Source organism: Pseudophryne corroboree, chromosome 2 (assembly GCF_028390025.1).
Source record: "Pseudophryne corroboree isolate aPseCor3 chromosome 2, aPseCor3.hap2, whole genome shotgun sequence".
Classification (NCBI taxonomy): domain Eukaryota; kingdom Metazoa; phylum Chordata; class Amphibia; order Anura; family Myobatrachidae; genus Pseudophryne; species Pseudophryne corroboree.
The window spans coordinates 1,052,173,363-1,052,194,133 of NC_086445.1; the positions used below are offsets into that span (position 1 = coordinate 1,052,173,363).

The window sequence follows — 20,771 nt, forward strand, 5'->3', positions numbered from 1 at the left end:
CAGCCAGAGGGTCTACAGAGTGCTGCCCAGCCAGAGAGCCTTCAGAGCGCTGCCCAGCCAGAGAGCCTTCAGAGCGCTGCCCAGCCAGAGAGCCTTCAGAGCGCTGCCCAGCCAGAGAGCCTTCAGAGCGCAGACCAGCCCCGTGAAGAGAGGGCTCTTGCCTCAGCCCAGCCCCTTGAAGTGGGGGCTCTTGCCTCAGCCCAGCCCCTTGAAGTGGGGGCTCTTGCCTCAGCCCAGCCCCTTGAAGTGGGGGCTCTTGCCTCAGCCCAGCCCCTTGAAGTGGGGGCTCTTGCCTCAGCCCAGCCCCGTGAAGTGGGGGCTCCTGCCTTGGTTCAGCCCCGTGAAGAAAGGACTCAGTCCGTCCCGGTTCCAGCCGGTCCAGCAATACTCCAGGCCCAGCCTGGTCAGTCCGTCCCGGTTCCAGCCGGTCCAGCAATACTCCAGGCCCAGCTTGGCCAGTCCGTTCCGGTTCCAGCCGGTCCAGCAATACTCCAGGCTCCGCCTGGTCAGTTCGTTCCGGTTCCAGCCGGTCCAGTGTTACTCCAGGACCAGCCTGGTCAGTCTCCTTTGGTTCCAGCCAATTCAAGCATCCCCGGATCCAATCCAGTCCTACTCGTCCAGTCAAAGATTTCTCCAGTTTCAGCCTCTAAGCTTTCGTCTGATGGTTTACCACCTATTTACTTCGATGGAGATTTACTGCAATATGCCGCTTTGGTTGAACAATTTCTGTCTCGGATGGAGTCTGATCCTTCAGGTGCAGTAACTCCTTCCAACGTTACTCGATATCTGTTCCTGGCATTCAGAGGAAGAGCTTTGGAGTGGGCCAACATGCTTTTTGAGAGTAATGATCCTGTGTTCCATGACTTACAGAATTTTAGTAATGCTGTGGTTAAAGAATTTGGTCCTAAACCTATGGAATCTGACTCGGTAAAGAAATCAGGCTCTAAAGGGAATGCAGAAGGAAGTTTGTGCTGTCCTCCCAGGGATAATCTAAGAATCTCCTTCAGTAAGAATCCGACCATTAAAATTGCTCATGTTGGAGTCTCTCCTAGCCCAGAGAATTTAAATCTCCAGTGCACCTCATTTTCATCTGCAAACTGTGTATCTATGGGAGATTCATATCTTCCATTAGACTTGGACTCAGACTCTGAATTTGATCCAGTCTATGATGCTACTCCTTTCTTGGGAGCCCCCATGTTTTCTAAGGAAGGTTTTTCTTTACAGGAGATCCCGCGGTCCTTGGTCAAAACCAAACGTTCCCATAAGAAGAAGAGGCATCAACAAAGGTCCTAAATTCTTCTGTATGAATTTCTCAAGTTCCCCTAAGATTGGATGGGTGTCCGGAGTCCACCCTCGAAGAGGGGGATACTGTCACAATCCTGACTGTAATTCTCATATTTGGTGACTTACCCCTGCTTTCTGTCCTGGATCCTGTGTCTTTTCACTCACGGAGTTAAACAGCTTGTCAGCACTGAGTTTCCTGAGTTCTCTGCCTGAGAGGTAATCAGCTCCACCTGTGGTGATCTCCTGTGTGAGGCTGAATTCAGTAATCTAAAAGCAAGCATCCTGTGTTTTGCAGAAGTCCAGGCTTCAGTGTTCTCTTGGCCTGCTAGGCCTCATTCTACATCACAGCCTTGGCTAGAGTAGTCACATGACAGTGACATCACCTAATCCTGCCCACCAATCATCAAGGACCAGGAAGTATAAATCAGGAGGCTGAGTTGGAATCTGGGCCATTTCCTCGTGTCACATACAGCCTTGTGAGAGTCTTTATGCTGAGCTCCCTTAAGGTAACCATTGTACCTAAGTTCCTGTGGAAACTCTGTTCCCTTGTTCCTGTATGGTTACTTGTGTGTTGCCATTTGATTTCACCATTTCCCTGAGTCTCAATGTAAAGGCACAGCTGCAATGTTTCGTCTTAAAGGCACAGTACTGAATTCCATGTTCTCCACTGAAAACCACAGCTGTCGTGTTTCAGTTTTACTACTGTTGTAGTTGGGATCTCCAGAGCTCAGTACTTCCGTGCTTCCAACACCTCAGTACCTCCGTGCTTCCAACACCTCCGTGCTTCCAGTGCCTCAGTACCTCCGTGCTTCCAGCACCTCCGTGCCTCCGTGCTTCCAGCACCTCCGTGACTCAGCATCTCCGTGCCTCAGCACCTCAGTACCTCCGTGCCTCAGGACCTCCGTGCCTCCGTGCCTCAGTACCTCCGTGCTTCCAGCACCTCCGTGCCTCCGTGCTTCCAGCACCTCCGTGACTCAGCATCTCCGTGCCTCAGCACCTCAGTACCTCCGTGCCTCAGGACCTCCGTGCCTCCGTGCCTCAGTACCTCCGTGCTTCCAGCACCTCCGTGCCTCCGTGCTTCCAGCACCTCCGTGACTCAGCATCTCCGTGCCTCAGCACCTCCGTGCCTCAGTACCTCCGTGCTTCCAGCACCTCCGTGCCTCCGTGCTTCCAGCATCTCCGTGCCTCAGCACCTCCGTGCCTCAGCACCTCCGTGCCTCCGTGCCTCAGCACCTCCGTGCCTCAGTACCTCCGTGCTTCCAGCACCTCCGTGCCTCAGCACCCCAGTGTCTCTACGCACTCCAGTGTCTCTACGCACCCCAGTGTCTCTACGCACCTCAGTGCCTCTACGCACCTCAGTGCCTCTACGCACCTCAGTGCCTCTACGCACCTCAGTGCCTCTACGCACCTCAGTGCCTCTACGTACCTCAGTGCCTCTACGTACCTCAGTGTCTCCAAGTACCTCAGTGTCTCCAAGTACCTCAGTGTCTCCAAGCACCTCAGTGTCTCCAAGCACCTCAGTGTCTCCAAGCACCTCAGTGTCTCCAAGCACCTCAGTGTCCCCAAGCACCCCGTGCCCTTTAGCACAGTTGTACCTGTTATTCTTCACTGATTCATCAGCGCCTTTCCAGTTCTGTCTTTCAGGAGACCTTCAGCGCCCACACGTGCTTCCTGTCTGCCGACCTCATCCTGCATGAGGAGAACTTGGATTCGGCCATCTCTGCCGCGGTTCCTCTTCCCAGTCACCGGAAGAGACCCCGAGTCCACAACACTTCCAAAACCAGGTCAGTGGTGGTATTCGTGTAGTCCTCCAGTCGCCCGCGCAGACTTCGCTAGCACCGGGTTCACAAAAACCTTAGTCATGACACATACTAGTTACGAGTATACTATCTCTTTATCAACCAGTCTATATATTAGCAGCAGACACAGTACAGTGCGGTAGTTCACGGCTGTGGCTACCTCTGTGTCGGCACTCGGCAGCCCGTCCATAATTGTATATACCACCTAACCGTGGTTTTTTTTTCTTTCTTTATACATACATACTAGTTACGAGTATACTATCTCTTTATCAACCAGTCTATATATTAGCAGCAGACACAGTACAGTGCGGTAGTTCACGGCTGTGGCTACCTCTGTGTCGGCACTCGGCAGCCCGTCCATAATTGTATACTAGTATCCAATCCATCCATCTCCATTGTTTACCTGAGGTGCCTTTTAGTTGTGCCTATTAAAATATGGAGAACAAAAATGTTGAGGTTCCAAAATTAGGGAAAGATCAAGATCCACTTCCACCTCGTGCTGAAGCTGCTGCCACTAGTCATGGCCGAGACGATGAAATGCCAGCAACGTCGTCTGCCAAGGCCGATGCCCAATGTCATAGTACAGAGCATGTCAAATCCAAAACGCCAAATATCAGTAAAAAAAGGACTCCAAAACCTAAAATAAAATTGTCGGAGGAGAAGCGTAAACTTGCCAATATGCCATTTACCACACGGAGTGGCAAGGAACGGCTGAGGCCCTGGCCTATGTTCATGGCTAGTGGTTCAGCTTCACATGAGGATGGAAGCACTCAGCCTCTCGCTAGAAAAATGAAAAGACTCAAGCTGGCAAAAGCAGCACAGCAAAGAACTGTGCATTCTTCGAAATCCCAAATCCACAAGGAGAGTCCAATTGTGTCGGTTGCGATGCCTGACCTTCCCAACACTGGACGTGAAGAGCATGCGCCTTCCACCATTTGCACGCCCCCTGCAAGTGCTGGAAGGAGCACCCGCAGTCCAGTTCCTGATAGTCAGATTGAAGATGTCAGTGTTGAAGTACACCAGGATGAGGAGGATATGGGTGTTGCTGGCGCTGGGGAGGAAATTGACCAGGAGGATTCTGATGGTGAGGTGGTTTGTTTAAGTCAGGCACCCGGGGAGACACCTGTTGTCCGTGGGAGGAATATGGCCGTTGACATGCCAGGTGAAAATACCAAAAAAATCAGCTCTTCGGTGTGGAGGTATTTCACCAGAAATGCGGACAACAGGTGTCAAGCCGTGTGTTCCCTTTGTCAAGCTGTAATAAGTAGGGGTAAGGACGTTAACCACCTCGGAACATCCTCCCTTATACGTCACCTGCAGCGCATTCATAATAAGTCAGTGACAAGTTCAAAAACTTTGGGTGACAGCGGAAGCAGTCCACTGACCAGTAAATCCCTTCCTCTTGTAACCAAGCTCACGCAAACCACCCCACCAACTCCCTCAGTGTCAATTTCCTCCTTCCCCAGGAATGCCAATAGTCCTGCAGGCCATGTCACTGGCAATTCTGACGAGTCCTCTCCTGCCTGGGATTCCTCCGATGCATCCTTGCGTGTAACGCCTACTGCTGCTGGCGCTGCTGTTGTTGCCGCTGGGAGTCGATGGTCATCCCAGAGGGGAAGTCGTAAGCCCACTTGTACTACTTCCAGTAAGCAATTGACTGTTCAACAGTCCTTTGCGAGGAAGATGAAATATCACAGCAGTCATCCTACTGCAAAGCGGATAACTGAGGCCTTGACAACTATGTTGGTGTTAGACGTGCGTCCGGTATCCGCTGTTAGTTCACAGGGAACTAGACAATTTATTGAGGCAGTGTGCCCCCGTTACCAAATACCATCTAGGTTCCACTTCTCTAGGCAGGCGATACCGAGAATGTACACGGACGTCAGAAAAAGACTCACCAGTGTATGGACTCCCGCCGCAAGAACAGCAGCGGCGGCACCAGTAGCAGCATCTCGCAAACGCCAACTCTTTCCTAGGCAGGCTACGCTTTGTATCACCGCTTTCCAGAATACGCACACAGCTGAAAACCTCTTACGGCAACTGAGGAAGATCATCGCGGAATGGCTTACCCCAATTGGACTCTCCTGTGGATTTGTGGCATCGGACAACGCCAGCAATATTGTGTGTGCATTAAATATGGGCAAATTCCAGCACGTCCCATGTTTTGCACATACCTTGAATTTGGTGGTGCAGAATTTTTTAAAAAACGACAGGGGCGTGCAAGAGATACTGTCAGTGGCCAGAAAAATTGCGGGACACTTTCGGCGTACAGGCACCACGTACAGAAGACTGGAGCACCACCAAAAACTACTGAACCTGCCCTGCCATCATCTGAAGCAAGAAGTGGTAACGAGGTGGAATTCAACCCTCTATATGCTTCAGAGGTTGGAGGAGCAGCAAAAGGCCATTCAAGCCTATACAATTGAGCACGATATAGGAGGTGGAATGCACCTGTCTCAAGTGCAGTGGAGAATGATTTCAACGTTGTGCAAGGTTCTGATGCCCTTTGAACTTGCCACACGTGAAGTCAGTTCAGACACTGCCAGCCTGAGTCAGGTCATTCCCCTCATCAGGCTTTTGCAGAAGAAGCTGGAGGCATTGAAGAAGGAGCTAAAAGGGAGCGATTCCGCTAGGCATGTGGGACTTGTGGATGCAGCCCTTAATTCGCTTAACAAGGATTCACGGGTGGTCAATCTGTTGAAATCAGAGCACTACATTTTGGCCACCGTGCTCGATCCTAGATTTAAAGCCTACCTTGGATCTCTCTTTCCGGCAGACACAAGTCTGCTGGGGTTGAAAGACCTGCTGGTGACAAAATTGTCAAGTCAAGCGGAACGCGACCTGTCAACATCTCCTCCTTCACATTCTCCCGCAACTGGGGGTGCGAGGAAAAGGCTCAGAATTCTGAGCCCACCCGCTGGCGGTGATGCAGGGCAGTCTGGAGCGACTGCTGATGCTGACATCTGGTCCGGACTGAAGGACCTGACAACGATTACGGACATGTCGTCTACTGTCACTGCATATGATTCTCTCAACATTGATAGAATGGTGGAGGATTATATGAGTGACCGCATCCAAGTAGGCACGTCACACAGTCCGTACTTATACTGGCAGGAAAAAGAGGCAATTTGGAGGCCCTTGCACAAACTGGCTTTATTCTACCTAAGTTGCCCTCCCACAAGTGTGTACTCCGAAAGAGTGTTTAGTGCCGCCGCTCACCTTGTCAGCAATCGGCGTACGAGGTTACATCCAGAAAATGTGGAGAAGATGATGTTCATTAAAATGAATTATAATCAATTCCTCCGCGGAGACATTGACCAGCAGCAATTGCCTCCACAAAGTACACAGGGAGCTGAGATGGTGGATTCCAGTGGGGACGAATTGATAATCTGTGAGGAGGGGGATGTACACGGTGATATATCGGAGGGTGAAGATGAGGTGGACATCTTGCCTCTGTAGAGCCAGTTTGTGCAAGGAGAGATTAATTGCTTCTTTTTTGGGGGGGGTCCAAACCAACCCGTCATATCAGTCACAGTCGTGTGGCAGACCCTGTCACTGAAATGATGGGTTGGTTAAAGTGTGCATGTCCTGTTTATACAACATAAGGGTGGGTGGGAGGGCCCAAGGACAATTCCATCTTGCACCTCTTTTTTCTTTTCTTTTTCTTTGCATCATGTGCTGATTGGGGAGGGTTTTTTGGAAGGGACATCCTGCGTGACACTGCAGTGCCACTCCTAGATGGGCCCGGTGTTTGTGTCGGCCACTAGGGTCGCTAATCTTACTCACACAGTCAGCTACCTCATTGCGCCTCTTTTTTTCTTTGCGTCATGTGCTGTTTGGGGAGGGTTTTTTGGAAGGGACATCCTGCGTGACACTGCAGTGCCACTCCTAGATGGGCCCGGTGTTTGTGTCGGCCACTAGGGTCGCCAATCTTACTCACACAGCTACCTCATTGCGCCTCTTTTTTTCTTTGCGTCATGTGCTGTTTGGGGAGGGTTTTTTGGAAGGGACATCCTGCGTGACACTGCAGTGCCACTCCTAGATGGGCCCGGTGTTTGTGTCGGCCACTAGGGTCGCTAATCTTACTCACACAGCTACCTCATTGCGCCTCTTTTTTTCTTTGCGTCATGTGCTGTTTGGGGAGGGTTTTTTGGAAGGGCCATCCTGCGTGACACTGCAGTGCCACTCCTAGATGGGCCCGGTGTTTGTGTCGGCCACTAGGGTCGCTAATCTTACTCACACAGCTACCTCATTGCGCCTCTTTTTTTCTTTGCGTCATGTGCTGTTTGGGGAGGGTTTTTTGGAAGGGACATCCTGCGTGACACTGCAGTGCCACTCCTAGATGGGCCCGGTGTTTGTGTCGGCCACTAGGGTCGCTTATCTTACTCACACAGCGACCTCGGTGCAAATTTTAGGACTAAAAATAATATTGTGAGGTGTGAGGTATTCAGAATAGACTGAAAATGAGTGTAAATTATGGTTTTTGAGGTTAATAATACTTTGGGATCAAAATGACCCCCAAATTCTATGATTTAAGCTGTTTTTTAGTGTTTTTTGAAAAAAACACCCGAATCCAAAACACACCCGAATCCGACAAAAAAAATTCGGTGAGGTTTTGCCAAAACGCGTTCGAACCCAAAACACGGCCGCGGAACCGAACCCAAAACCAAAACACAAAACCCGAAAAATTTCAGGCGCTCATCTCTACTTTGTACTTACCCCCAATTCTGTTGTGTAGTGATTTGAGCTCACATCCATTTTGCTTCCATAATAAGGGAACCATTGCGGTGGCTGATGAGCGTCCAGTCTCTGTCACAATCATCACACTAAAGCGTTATCTGTAGAATCAGACACTTCCTTACCCTTGAAGCCACAAAAACTATAATCAATGCGCTTGTTATTTCCCACCTGGACTACTGCAACTCATTCCTATCAGCCCTATTTCTCACCAACTCCTTAGTACTGCAGCCTTTCCCAATCTCCTTCTGCTCTATCTCAGTCTCACCCTTCTGCCAGCTGATTTGCTGCCTTTCCAGTCACATTAGAGCACACGCCATACTCCATTCCTCCTCCCTCCACCCTGTCTTTAGTTATATCATTATCTTAATTCTTATTCTATTATGTTTAATCTTTGTAAGGCACTGCTGATAATCTGTCAGGCCATAAAAATAATACATAATAATAATAATGATTGTGTTGTGTTATGACCGTACCATTGCTGTGACTGATGAGAGATCCATTGCTGTGACTGATGAGAGATCCATTGCTGTGGCTGATGAGAGATCCATTGCTGTGGCTGATGAGAGATCCATTGCTGTGGCTGATGAGAGAACCATTGCTGTGGCTGATGAGAGAACCATTGCTGTGGCTGATGAGAGATCCATTGCTGTGGCTGATGAGAGATCCATTGCTGTGGCTGATGAGAGATCCATTGCTGTGGCTGATGAGAGATCCACTGCGGTGGCTGATGAGAGAACCATTGCTGTGGCTGATGAGAGAACCATTGCTGTGGCTGATGAGAGATCCATTGCGGTGGCTGATGAGAGATCCATTGCGGTGGCTGATGAGAGATCCATTGCTGTGGCTGATGAGAGAACCATTGCTGTGGCTGATGAGAGAACCATTGCGGTGGCTGATGAGAGAACCATTGCGGTGGCTGATGAGAGATCCATTGCTGTGGCTGATGAGAGAACCATTGCTGTGGCTGATGAGAGAACCATTGCTGTGGCTGATGAGAGATCCACTGCGGTGGCTGATGAGAGAACCATTGCTGTGGCTGATGAGAGATCCATTGCTGTGGCTGATGAGAGATCCATTGCTGTGGCTGATGAGAGAACCATTGCTGTGGCTGATGAGAGATCCATTGCTGTGGCTGATGAGAGATCCATTGCTGTGGCTGATGAGAGAACCATTGCTGTGGCTGATGAGAGATCCATTGCTGTGGCTGATGAGAGAACCATTGCGGTGGCTGATGAGAGAACCATTGCTGTGGCTGATGAGAGAACCATTGTGGTGGCTGATGAGAGCACCATTGCTGTGGCTGATGAGAGAACCATTGCGGTGGCTGATGAGAGATCCATTGCTGTGGCTGATGAGAGAACCATTGCGGTGGCTGATGAGAGATCCATTGCTGTGGCTGATGAGAGAACCATTGCTGTGGCTGATGAGAGATCCATTGCTGTGGCTGATGAGAGAACCATTGCTGTGGCTGATGAGAGATCCATTGCTGTGGCTGATGAGAGAACCATTGCGGTGGCTGATGAGAGAACCATTGCGGTGGCTGATGAGAGAACCATTGCTGTGGCTGATGAGAGATCCATTGCTGTGGCTGATGAGAGAACCATTGCTGTGGCTGATGAAAGAACCATTGCTGTGGCTGATGAAAGAACCATTGCTGTGGCTGATGAGAGAACCATTGCTGTGGCTGATGAAAGAACCATTGCTGTGGCTGATGAGAGAACTATTGCTGTGGCTGATGAGAGATCAATTGCGGTGGCTGATGAGAGATCCATTGCTGTGGCTGATGAGAGATCCATTGCTGTGGCTGATGAGAGAACCATTGCGGTGGCTGATGAGAACTATTGCTGTGGCTGATGAGAGAACCATTGCTGTGGCTGATGAGAGATCCATTGCTGTGGCTGATGAGAGAACTATTGCTGTGGCTGATGAGAGATCCATTGCTGTGGCTGATGAGAGATCCATTGCTGTGGCTGATGAGAGATCCATTGCTGTGGCTGATGAGAGAACTATTGCTGTGGCTGATGAGAGATCCATTGCTGTGGCTGATGAGAGATCCATTGCGGTGGCTGATGAGAGATCCATTGCTGTGGCTGATGAGAGAACCATTGCTGTGGCTGATGAGAGATCCATTGCTGTGGCTGATGAGAGATCCATTGCTGTGGCTGATGAGAGAACCATTGCTGTGGCTGATGAGAGAACCATTGCGGTGGCTGATGAGAACTATTGCTGTGGCTGATGAGAGAACCATTGCTGTGGCTGATGAGAGATCCATTGCTGTGGCTGATGAGAGATCCATTGCTGTGGCTGATGAGAGAACCATTGCTGTGGCTGATGAGAGATCCATTGCTGTGGCTGATGAGAGAACCATTGCGGTGGCTGATGAGAGAACCATTGCTGTGGCTGATGAGAGAACCATTGTGGTGGCTGATGAGAGCACCATTGCTGTGGCTGATGAGAGAACCATTGCTGTGGCTGATGAGAGAACCATTGCTGTGGCTGATGAAAGAACCATTGCTGTGGCTGATGAGAGATCCATTGCTGTGGCTGATGAGAGAACCATTGCTGTGGCTGATGAAAGAACCATTGCTGTGGCTGATGAGAGATCCATTGCTGTGGCTGATGAGAGAACCATTGCTGTGGCTGATGAGAGAACCATTGCTGTGGCTGATGAAAGAACCATTGCGGTGGCTGATGAGAGAACTATTGCTGTGGGTGATGAGAGATCCATTGCTGTGGCTGATGAGAGAACTATTGCTGTGGCTGATGAGAGATCAATTGCGGTGGCTGATGAGAGATCCATTGCTGTGGCTGATGAGAGATCCATTGCTGTGGCTGATGAGAGAACTATTGCTGTGGCTGATGAGAGATCCATTGCTGTGGCTGATGAGAGAACTATTGCTGTGGCTGATGAGAGATCCATTGCTGTGGCTGATGAGAGATCCATTGCTGTGGCTGATGAGAGATCCATTGCTGTGGCTGATGAGAGATCCATTGCTGTGGCTGATGAGAGATCAATTGCTGTGGCTGATGAGAGATCCATTGCGGTGGCTGATGAGAGAACCATTGCTGTGGCTGATGAGAGATCCATTGCTGTGGCTGATGAGAGAACCATTGCTGTGGCTGATGAGAGAACCATTGCTGTGGCTGATGAGAGATCCATTGCTGTGGCTGATGAGAGAACCATTGCGGTGGCTGATGAGAGATCCATTGCTGTGGCTGATGAGAGATCCATTGCTGTGGCTGATGAGAGAACCATTGCTGTGGCTGATGAGAGAACTATTGCGGTGGCTGATGAGAGAACTATTGCTGTGGCTGATGAGAGAACTATTGCGGTGGCTGATGAGAGAACCATTGCGGTGGCTGATGAGAGAACCATTGTGGTGGCTGATGAGAGAACCATTGCGGTGGCTGATGAGAGAATCATTGCGATGGCTGATGAGAGAACCATTGCTGTGGCTGATGAGAGATCCATTGCGGTGGCTGATGAGAGATCCATTGCTGTGGCTGATGAGAGATCCATTGCTGTGGCTGATGAGAGATCCATTGCGGTGGCTGATGAGAGATCCATTGCTGTGGCTGATGAGAGATCCATTGCTGTGGCTGATGAGAGATCCATTGCTGTGGCTGATGAGAGAACCATTGCTGTGGTTGATGAGAGAACTATTGCTGTGGCTGATGAGAGAACCTTTGCTGTGGCCGATGAGAGAATCATTGCGATGGCTGATGAGAGAACCATTGCGGTGGCTGATGAGAGAACCATTGCGGTGGCTGATGAGAGAACCATTGTGGTGGCTGATGAGAGAACCATTGCGGTGGCTGATGAGAGAATCATTGCGATGGCTGATGAGAGAACCATTGCGGTGGCTGATGAGAGAACCATTGTGGTGGCTAATGAGAACCATTGTTGTGGCTGATATTGGCTGATGAGAGAACCATACTGGTGGATGATCAGTGTACAATTGGGGTGGCTGATGAGAGAACCATTGCTGTGGCTGATGAGAGAACCATTGTGGTGAAGGATGAAAATACCATTGTAGTGAAGGATGAGAGTACCATTGTGGTGAAGGATGAGAGTACCTTGGTGGTGAAGGATGAGAGTTCCGTTGAGGTGACAGATGAGAGTACCATTGTGGTGAAGGATGAGAGTTCCATTGTGGTGAGAGATGAGAGTACCATTGTGGTGAGAGATGAGAGTACCATTGTGGTGAAGGATGAGAGTACCATTGTGGTGAAGGATGAGAGTACCTTGGTGGTGAAGGATGAGAGTACCATTGTGGTGAAGGGTGAGAGTTGCGTTGTGGTGCCAGATGAGAGAACCATTGTGGTGAAGGATGAGAGTACCATAGTGGTGAAGGATGAGAGTTCCGTTGTGGTAACAGATGAGAGAACCATTGTGGTGAAGGATGGAGTAGCATTGTGGTGAAGGATGAGAGTTCTGTTGTGGTGACAGATGAGAGTACCATTGTGGTGAAGGATGGAGTAGCATTGTGGTGAAGAATGGAGTAGCATTGTGGTGAAGGATGAGAGTTCTGTTGTGGTGACAGATGAGAGTACCATTGTGGTGAAGGATGGAGTAGCATTGTGGTGAAGAATGGAGTAGCATTGTGGTGAAGGATGAGAGTTCCGTTGTGGTGACAGATGAGAGTACCATTGTGGTGAAGGATGGAGTAGCATTGTGGTGAAGAATGGAGTAGCATTGTGGTGAAGGATGAGAGTTCTGTTGTGGTGACAGATGAGAGAACCACTGTGGTGAAGGATGAGAGAACCATTGTGGTGAAGGATGGAGTAGCATTGTGGTGAAGGATGAGAGTTGCATTGTGGTGCCAGATGAGAGAACCATTGTGGTGAAGGATGAGAGAACCATTGTGGTGAAGGATGAAAGTTCCGTTGTGGTGACAGATGAGAGTACCATTGTGGTGAAGGATGAGAGTTCCATTGTGGTGAGAGATGAGAGTACCATTGTGATGAGAGATGAGAGTACCATTGTGGTGAAGGATGAGAGTACCATTGTGGTGAAGGATGAGAGTACCTTGGTGGTGAAGGATGAGAGTACCATTGTGGTGAAGGGTGAGAGTTGCGTTGTGGTGCCAGATGAGAGAACCATTGTGGTGAAGGATGAGAGTACCATAGTGGTAAAGGATGAGAGTTCCGTTGTGGTAACAGATGAGAGAACCATTGTGGTGAAGGATGGAGTAGCATTGTGGTGAAGGATGAGAGTTCTGTTGTGGTGACAGATGAGAGTACCATTGTGGTGAAGGATGGAGTAGCATTGTGGTGAAGAATGGAGTAGCATTGTGGTGAAGGATGAGAGTTCTGTTGTGGTGACAGATGAGAGTACCATTGTGGTGAAGGATGGAGTAGCATTGTGGTGAAGAATGGAGTAGCATTGTGGTGAAGGATGAGAGTTCCGTTGTGGTGACAGATGAGAGTACCATTGTGGTGAAGGATGGAGTAGCATTGTGGTGAAGAATGGAGTAGCATTGTGGTGAAGGATGAGAGTTCTGTTGTGGTGACAGATGAGAGAACCACTGTGGTGAAGGATGAGAGAACCATTGTGGTGAAGGATGGAGTAGCATTGTGGTGAAGGATGAGAGTTGCATTGTGGTGCCAGATGAGAGAACCATTGTGGTGAAGGATGAGAGAACCATTGTGGTGAAGGATGAAAGTTCCGTTGTGGTGACAGATGAGAGTACCATTGTGGTGAAGGATGGAGTAGCATTGTGGTGAAGGATGAGAGTACCATTGTGGTGAAGGATGAGAGTTCCGTTGTGGTGACAGATGAGAGTACCATTGTGGTGAAGAATGGAGTAGCATTGTGGTGAAGGATGAGAGTTCTGTTGTGGTGACAGATGAGAGAACCATTGTGGTGAAGGATGGAGTAGCATTGTGGTGAAGGATGAAAGTTCCGTTGTGGTGACAGATGAGAGTACCATTGTGGTGAAGGATGGAGTAGCATTGTGGTGAAGGATGAAAGTTCCGTTGTGGTGACAGATGAGAGTACCACTGTGGTGAAGGATGGAGTAGCATTGTGGTGAAGGATGAAAGTTCCGTTGTGGTGACAGATGAGAGAACCATTGTGGTGAAGGATGAGAGTACCATTGTGGTGAAGGATGAGAGTTCCGTTGTGGTGACAGATGAGAGTACCATTGTGGTGAAGAATGGAGTAGCATTGTGGTGAAGGATGAGAGTTCTGTTGTGGTGACAGATGAGAGAACCACTGTGGTGAAGGATGAGAGTACCATTGTGGTGAAGGATGAGAGTTCCGTTGTGGTGACAGATGAGAGTACCATTGTGGTGAAGAATGGAGTAGCATTGTGGTGAAGGATGAGAGTTCTGTTGTGGTGACAGATGAGAGAACCACTGTGGTGAAGGATGAGAGTACCGTTGCAGTGACTGATCAGATATTCTTTGTGGTGGTGGCTAAGGTGTGTATATATTTTCCACAGGTTCTGGCTCCTTCTCAGCTTCTGGTCACCGTTCCTCTCTGTGGCCTGACTGGATTTCGGCAGAAAAGCTCACGACGTTGGCGTTATTACACTCCAAGTGGGGTTCGGCTCCTGACTCCTGTTATAGAGCCAGAAAAACGGCACCAGTGGTTGGAAGTTGAGCAGTTCCAGAAAAGCTCCCCCCACTGGCATGAGAGTGATGTCAACTTCCAGGGAGACCTTGTACCCGCACGTGTGCTGAGTGTCTTCCAGGGACTTCTTCACCGAGCTATCCCGTCTTGTAACCTCTCTGGTAAGTGGCCCTCTCTGCTCTCCACTGTTACTGCTTTGTTCCTTCTCTTTCTCTCTCTCTCTCTCTCTCTCTCTCTCTCTCTCTCTCTCTCTCTTTCTCTGCTGGAGGGATATTATATATATTAGTATGGTATTGTCAGGTTCAGTTCATGTCCTCCTAACCCGGCAGCTCATACACCAGTCCCGTCATCTGCAAGACAGAGGAAGCAACCAGTTCATCTTTGGCCCAGGCATTGGATTGCGTCGTCGCAGTTTTACCCGGCATGCCGCGCACCTATTTCGTAAAAACACTGGGACCCATTTATCAAGAATTGCATAAGCATCGATAAGAAATGGGGTCCATACACTGGGAGATTAGATGTTCCTACCCAAGCTCGTATAGTCAGGCTGTTTGAGTCTGCGGACTGCTACCTCCATAGACGTCTTTGAGCAGACTCCTAATTTTCTATGTATATTGTATTATTTGCACGCTATCCTTCTGCTGTTTATTGGGGCAAGATGTTCTCTCCTAGTATTATAACCACTTCAATGTTTGCCTCTACTCACTCTCTTTAAGGGGCCAGTTTATCACTGTGTATTTGCATCCATTTTCTTGAAAACACCCATTTTTGGGGGCAAGCCGCAAATATTAGGTAACACCTGAATGTAAGAAGGTGGGATTGCAGCTGGTATTCCCGATACCTGTCGCGATCCCTCCATTCCCGCCTGCAGCCCCACCCCCCTGTAGATTTCTATGGGGAATGAGATTCTGCCAGATTTACCAATATCCGGAATGCAAAGCATTCCCGATATTAACCCTCCCCCCAGTTGGCCCCCTGCAGATGGCGGTAGCCCATAGGCTACACACCGCATAGCTGGTCGGCAGATGGTTCCCCCAGAACCCTCCCCGGAAGTGGCTGCTGTGCAGTGCAGTTTTAGCTGACCACACATGCGCGGAGACCCGGCAGCCATCACAGCACATCATGGGGACCTGCAGGTGCTAAAATGCTAATAATTGGCGTTTCTATCATGGGTGCAATGTGCGCAGTACACTGCACCCATGATGTTTTAATGCTTACCTGTCCAGAGTCTAGCGATGGGTGCTGCAGCCACATCAAAAATCACACCCAAAATGGCCACCGCGCATGCACAGTACCAAATTTTTTTCCGGAACATGATGAGCACCATGTTCCTGGAGACCTGCACATGCACAGTAGACGCCAGACATGCGGGAGCCAACGGCGCCGTGGAGAGAAGGAGGCCCACCCGGAGTCTGCACACGGGTCCCCTCCTCTTTTAAAACGCCCCAGCTGCTAATTGATACATCAGTCCGATGCAAACACATACACCACACTTTGTATAAACACTTTACAACCTTCAGTGTCGCACACTGCAAGTATGAGTCAGAAATAGTAATCAAACACTGCGGTTTAACTTCACCAACTGTGATGCCAAAATATGTGTATGAGTACAGAATAATAATCAAACACTGTGGTTTACTTTCACCAACAGTGTCGCACAATATACGTAGGAGTCAGAAATAGTAATCAAACACTGCGGTTTAACTTCACTAACAGTGATGCCAAAATATGTGTATGAGTACAGAATAATAATCAAAAACTGTGGTTTACTTTCACCAACAGTGTCGCACAATATACGTAGGAGTCAGAAACAGTGATCGAACACTGCGGTTGACCTTTACCAACAGTGTTGCACAATAGGTGTATGAGTATGAAATAATAATATACTGCGGTCGGACCAGCAGTGTCACAGTACTTATGAAAATAAAATAAAAATGTTAAAGTACACTGAGGTACAGCGCAAAAAAAATAATGTATAATTATATATTTAGTCATTTTGTTTTTAGCGTTTATTATTTTAATTTTACACTCCAATGGATGGACGGACATATCACCCTTTTAAGATACAGCAGACAGAGAGAGCACCCCTTTTTGATATACAGCAGACAGAGAGAGTTCCCCTTTCAGATACCGCAGACAGAGAGAGCGCCCCTTTCAGATACCGCAGACAGAGAGAGCGTCCATTTCAGATACAGCAGACAGAGAGAGCGTCCCTTTCAGATACAGCAGACAGAGAGCACCCCTTTCAGATACCGCAGACAGAGAGATCACCCCTTTCAGATACAGCAAAAATAGAGAGCACCCCTATCAGATACAGCAGACAGAGAGAGCACCCCTTTTTCATATACAGCAGACAGAGAGCGCACCCCTTTCAGATACAGCAGACAGAGAGAGTGTCCCTTTCAGATACAGCAGACAGAGCGTCCCTTTCAGATACAGCAGACAGAGAGAGCGTCCATTTCAGATACAGCAGACAGAGAGAGCACCCCTTTCATATACCGCAGACAGAGAGATCACCCCTTTCAGATACAGCAAAAATAGAGAGCACCCCTATCAGATACAGCAGACAGAGAGAGCACCCCTTTTTCATATACAGCAGACAGAGAGCGCACCCCTTTCAGATACAGCAGACAGAGAGAGTGTCCCTTTCAGATACAGCAGACAGAGAGAGCACCCCTTTCAGATACAGCAGACAGAGAGATCACCCCTTTCAGATACAGCAAAAATAGAGAGCACCCCTATCAGATACAGCAGACAGAGAGAGCACCCCTTTTTCATATACAGCAGACAGAGAGCGCACCCCTTTCAGATACAGCAGACAGAGAGAGTGTCCCTTTCAGATACAGCAGACAGAGAGAGCACCCCTTTCAGATACAGCAGACAGAGGGCGGGATGTACTAAACAGAAAATGCGGTAAACTCCCTGTTTACCGCATTTCCTGATGTACTAAGCCCCGGCCGCCAGGTCAGCGCCGCGGCGGGGTACGCCAGCTTTAGCTGGCGTACATCCATAGAAGCCTATGGGGCTTCTCTCCGCGGCGCTGTGTGAGGGATCCGATCGGATCCCTCCCAGCATGCCCTGCGGCCGCCACCGTCACCCCGCGCATGCGCAGACTGACTTCTGGGGCCGAATCCCGGAAGTCAGGCTGCCGCTGCGCATCGCGGAGGACAGCTCTTATCGGAAGAGCTGTCCTCCGCAATGCTGATCGCATATGTTAGTACATATGCGATCAGCATCGTGGCGCAGGGCGGCGATGGGCGGCGATGTACATTAGTACATCCCGCCCAGAGAGAGCACCCCTTTCAGATACAGCAGACAGAGAGAGCGCCCCTTTCAGATACAGCAGACAGAGAGAGCGCCCCTTTCAGATACAGCAGAAATAGAGAGCACCCCTTTCAGATACAGCAGACAGAGAGAGCACCCCTTTTTCATATACAGCAGATAGAGAGCGCACCCCTTTCAGATACAGCAGAGAGTGCACCGCTTTCAGATACAGCAGACAGAGAGAGCGCCCCTTTCAGATACAGCAGACAGAGAGAGCACACCCCTTTCAGATACAGCAGACAGAGCGCCCCTTTCATATACAGCAGACAGAGAGAGCGTCCCTTTCATATACAGCAGACGGAGAGAGCACCCCTTTCAGATACAGCAGACAGAGCGCCCCTTTCAGATACAGCAGACAGAGAGAGCACCCCTTTCAGATACAGCAGACAGAGAGCGCCCCTTTCAGATACAGGAGACAGAGAGAGCGCCCCTTTCAGATACAGGAGACAGAGAGAGCACCCCTTTCAGATACAGCAGACAGAGAGAGCACCCCTTTCAGATACAGCAGACAGAGAGAGTGCCCCATTCAGATACAGCAGAGAGAGCACCCCTTTCAGATACAGCAGACAGAGCGCCCCTTTCAGATACAGCAGACAGAGAGAGCACCCCTTTCAGATACAGCAGACAGAGAGAGCGCCCCTTTCATATACAGCAGACAGAGAGAGCACCCCTTTCAGATACAGCAGACAGAGAGAGCGCCCCTTTCAGATACAGCAGACAGAGAGAGCGCCCCTTTCAGATACAGCAGACAGAGAGAGCGCCCCTTTCAGATACAGCAGACAGAGAGAGTGCCCCATTCAGATACAGCAGAGAGATTACGCCTTTCAGATACAGCAGACGGAGAGAGCACCCCTTTCAGATACAGCAGACAGAGCGCCCCTTTCAGATACAGCAGACAGAGAGAGCACCCCTTTCAGATACAGCAGACAGAGAGAGCGCCCCTTTCATATACAGCAGACAGAGAGAGCGCCCCTTTCAGATACAGCAGACAGAGAGAGCGCCCCTTTCAGATACAGCAGACAGAGAGAGTGCCCCATTCAGATACAGCAGAGAGATTACCCCTTTCAGATACAGCAGACGGAGAGAGCACCCCTTTCAGATACAGCAGACAGAGCGCCCCTTTCAGATACAGCAGACAGAGAGAGCACCCCTTTCAGATACAGCAGACAGAGAGAGCGCCCCTTTCATATACAGCAGACAGAGAAAGCACCCCTTTCAGATACAGCCGACAGAGAGAGCACCCCTTTCAGATACAGCAGACAGAGAGAGCGCCCCTTTCATATACAGCAGACAGAGAGAGCACACCCCTTTCAGATACAGCAGACAGAGAGAGCACCCCTTTCATATACAGCAGACAGAGAGAGCACCCCTTTCAGATACAGCAGACAGAGAGAGCGCCCCTTTCAGATACAGCAGACAGAGAGAGCGCCCCTTTCAGATACAGCAGACAGAGAGAGTGCCCCATTCAGATATAGCAGAGAGATTACCCCTTTCAGATACAGCAGACGGAGAGAGCACCCCTTTCAGATACAGCAGACAGAGCACCCCTTTCATATACAGCGGACAGAGAAAGCGCCCCTTTCATATACAGCAGACAGAGAGAGCACCCCTTTCAGATACAGCAGACAGAGAGAGCACCCCTTTCATATACAGCAGACAGAGAGAGCGCCCCTTTCATATACAGCGGACAGAGAAAGGGCCCCTTTCATATACAGCAGACAGAGAGAGCACCCCTTTCATATACAGCAGACAGAGAGAGCACCTCTATCATATACAGCAGACAGAGAGAGCGCCCCTTTCATATAGAGCAGACAGAGAGAGCGCCCCTTTCATATACAGCAGACAGAGAGAGCACCCCTTTCAGATACAGCAGACAGAGAGAGCGCCCCTTTCATATACAGCAGACAGAGAGAGCACACCCCTTTCAGATACAGCAGACAGAGAGAGCACCCCTTTCATATACAGCAGACAGAGAGAGCACCCCTTTCAGATACAGCAGACAGAGAGAGCGCCCCTTTCAGATACAGCAGACAGAGAGAGCGCCCCTTTCAGATACAGCAGACAGAGAGAGTGCCCCATTCAGATATAGCAGAGAGATTACCCCTTTCAGATACAGCAGACGGAGAGAGCACCCCTTTCAGATACAGCAGACAGAGCACCCCTTTCATATACAGCGGACAGAGAAAGCGCCCCTTTCATATACAGCAGACAGAGAGAGCACCCCTTTCAGATACAGCAGACAGAGAGAGCACCCCTTTCATATACAGCAGACAGAGAGAGCGCCCCTTTCATATACAGCGGACAGAGAAAGGGCCCCTTTCATATACAGCAGACAGAGAGAGCACCCCTTTCATATACAGCAGACAGAGAGAGCACCTCTATCATATACAGCAGACAGAGAGAGCGCCCCTTTCATATAGAGCAGACAGAGAGAGCGCCCCTTTCATATACAGCAGACAGAGAGAGCACCCCTTTCAGATACAGCAGACAGAGAGAGAGTGCCCCTTTCATATACAGCAGACAGAGAGAGCACCCCTTTCAGATACAGCAGACAGAGAGAGAGCCCCTTTCAGATACAGCAGACAGAGAGAGCACCCCTTTCAGATACAGCAGACAGAGAGAGCGCCCCTTTCATATAGAGCAGACAGAGAGAGAGTGCCCCTTTCATATACAGCAGACAGAGAGAGCGCCCCTTTCATATACAGCAGACAGAGAGAGCACCCCTTTCAGATACAGCAGACAGAGAGAGCGCCCCTTTCAGATACAGCAGACAGAGAGAGCGCCCCTTTCATATACAGCAGATAGAGAGAGCACCCCTTTCAGATACAGCAGACAGAGAGAGCGCCCCTTTCAGATACAGCAGACAGAGAGAGCGCCCCTTTCAGATACAGCAGACAGAGAGAGCGCCCCTTTCATATACAGCAGACAGAGAGAGCACACCCCTTTCAGATACAGCAGACAGAGAGAGCGCCCCATTCATATACAGCAGACAGAGAGAGCGCCTCTTTCAGATACAGCAGACAGAGAGAGCGCCCCTTTCAGATACA

General features: G+C 49.7%; 1 protein-coding gene across 2 annotated transcripts in view; it reads left to right on the forward strand.

The window, feature by feature from the left end:
- Nucleotides 1-20,771, forward strand: part of MAB21L3 (mab-21 like 3) — an 80,190-nt gene that overhangs the window by 46,093 nt on the left and 13,326 nt on the right. For both annotated transcript variants that reach the window (XM_063950570.1, XM_063950571.1), the window contains one exon: nt 14,270-14,561. In XM_063950570.1, coding sequence (XP_063806640.1) covers nt 14,270-14,561 — 292 coding nt within the window. The remainder of the gene's footprint in view (nt 1-14,269; nt 14,562-20,771) is intronic.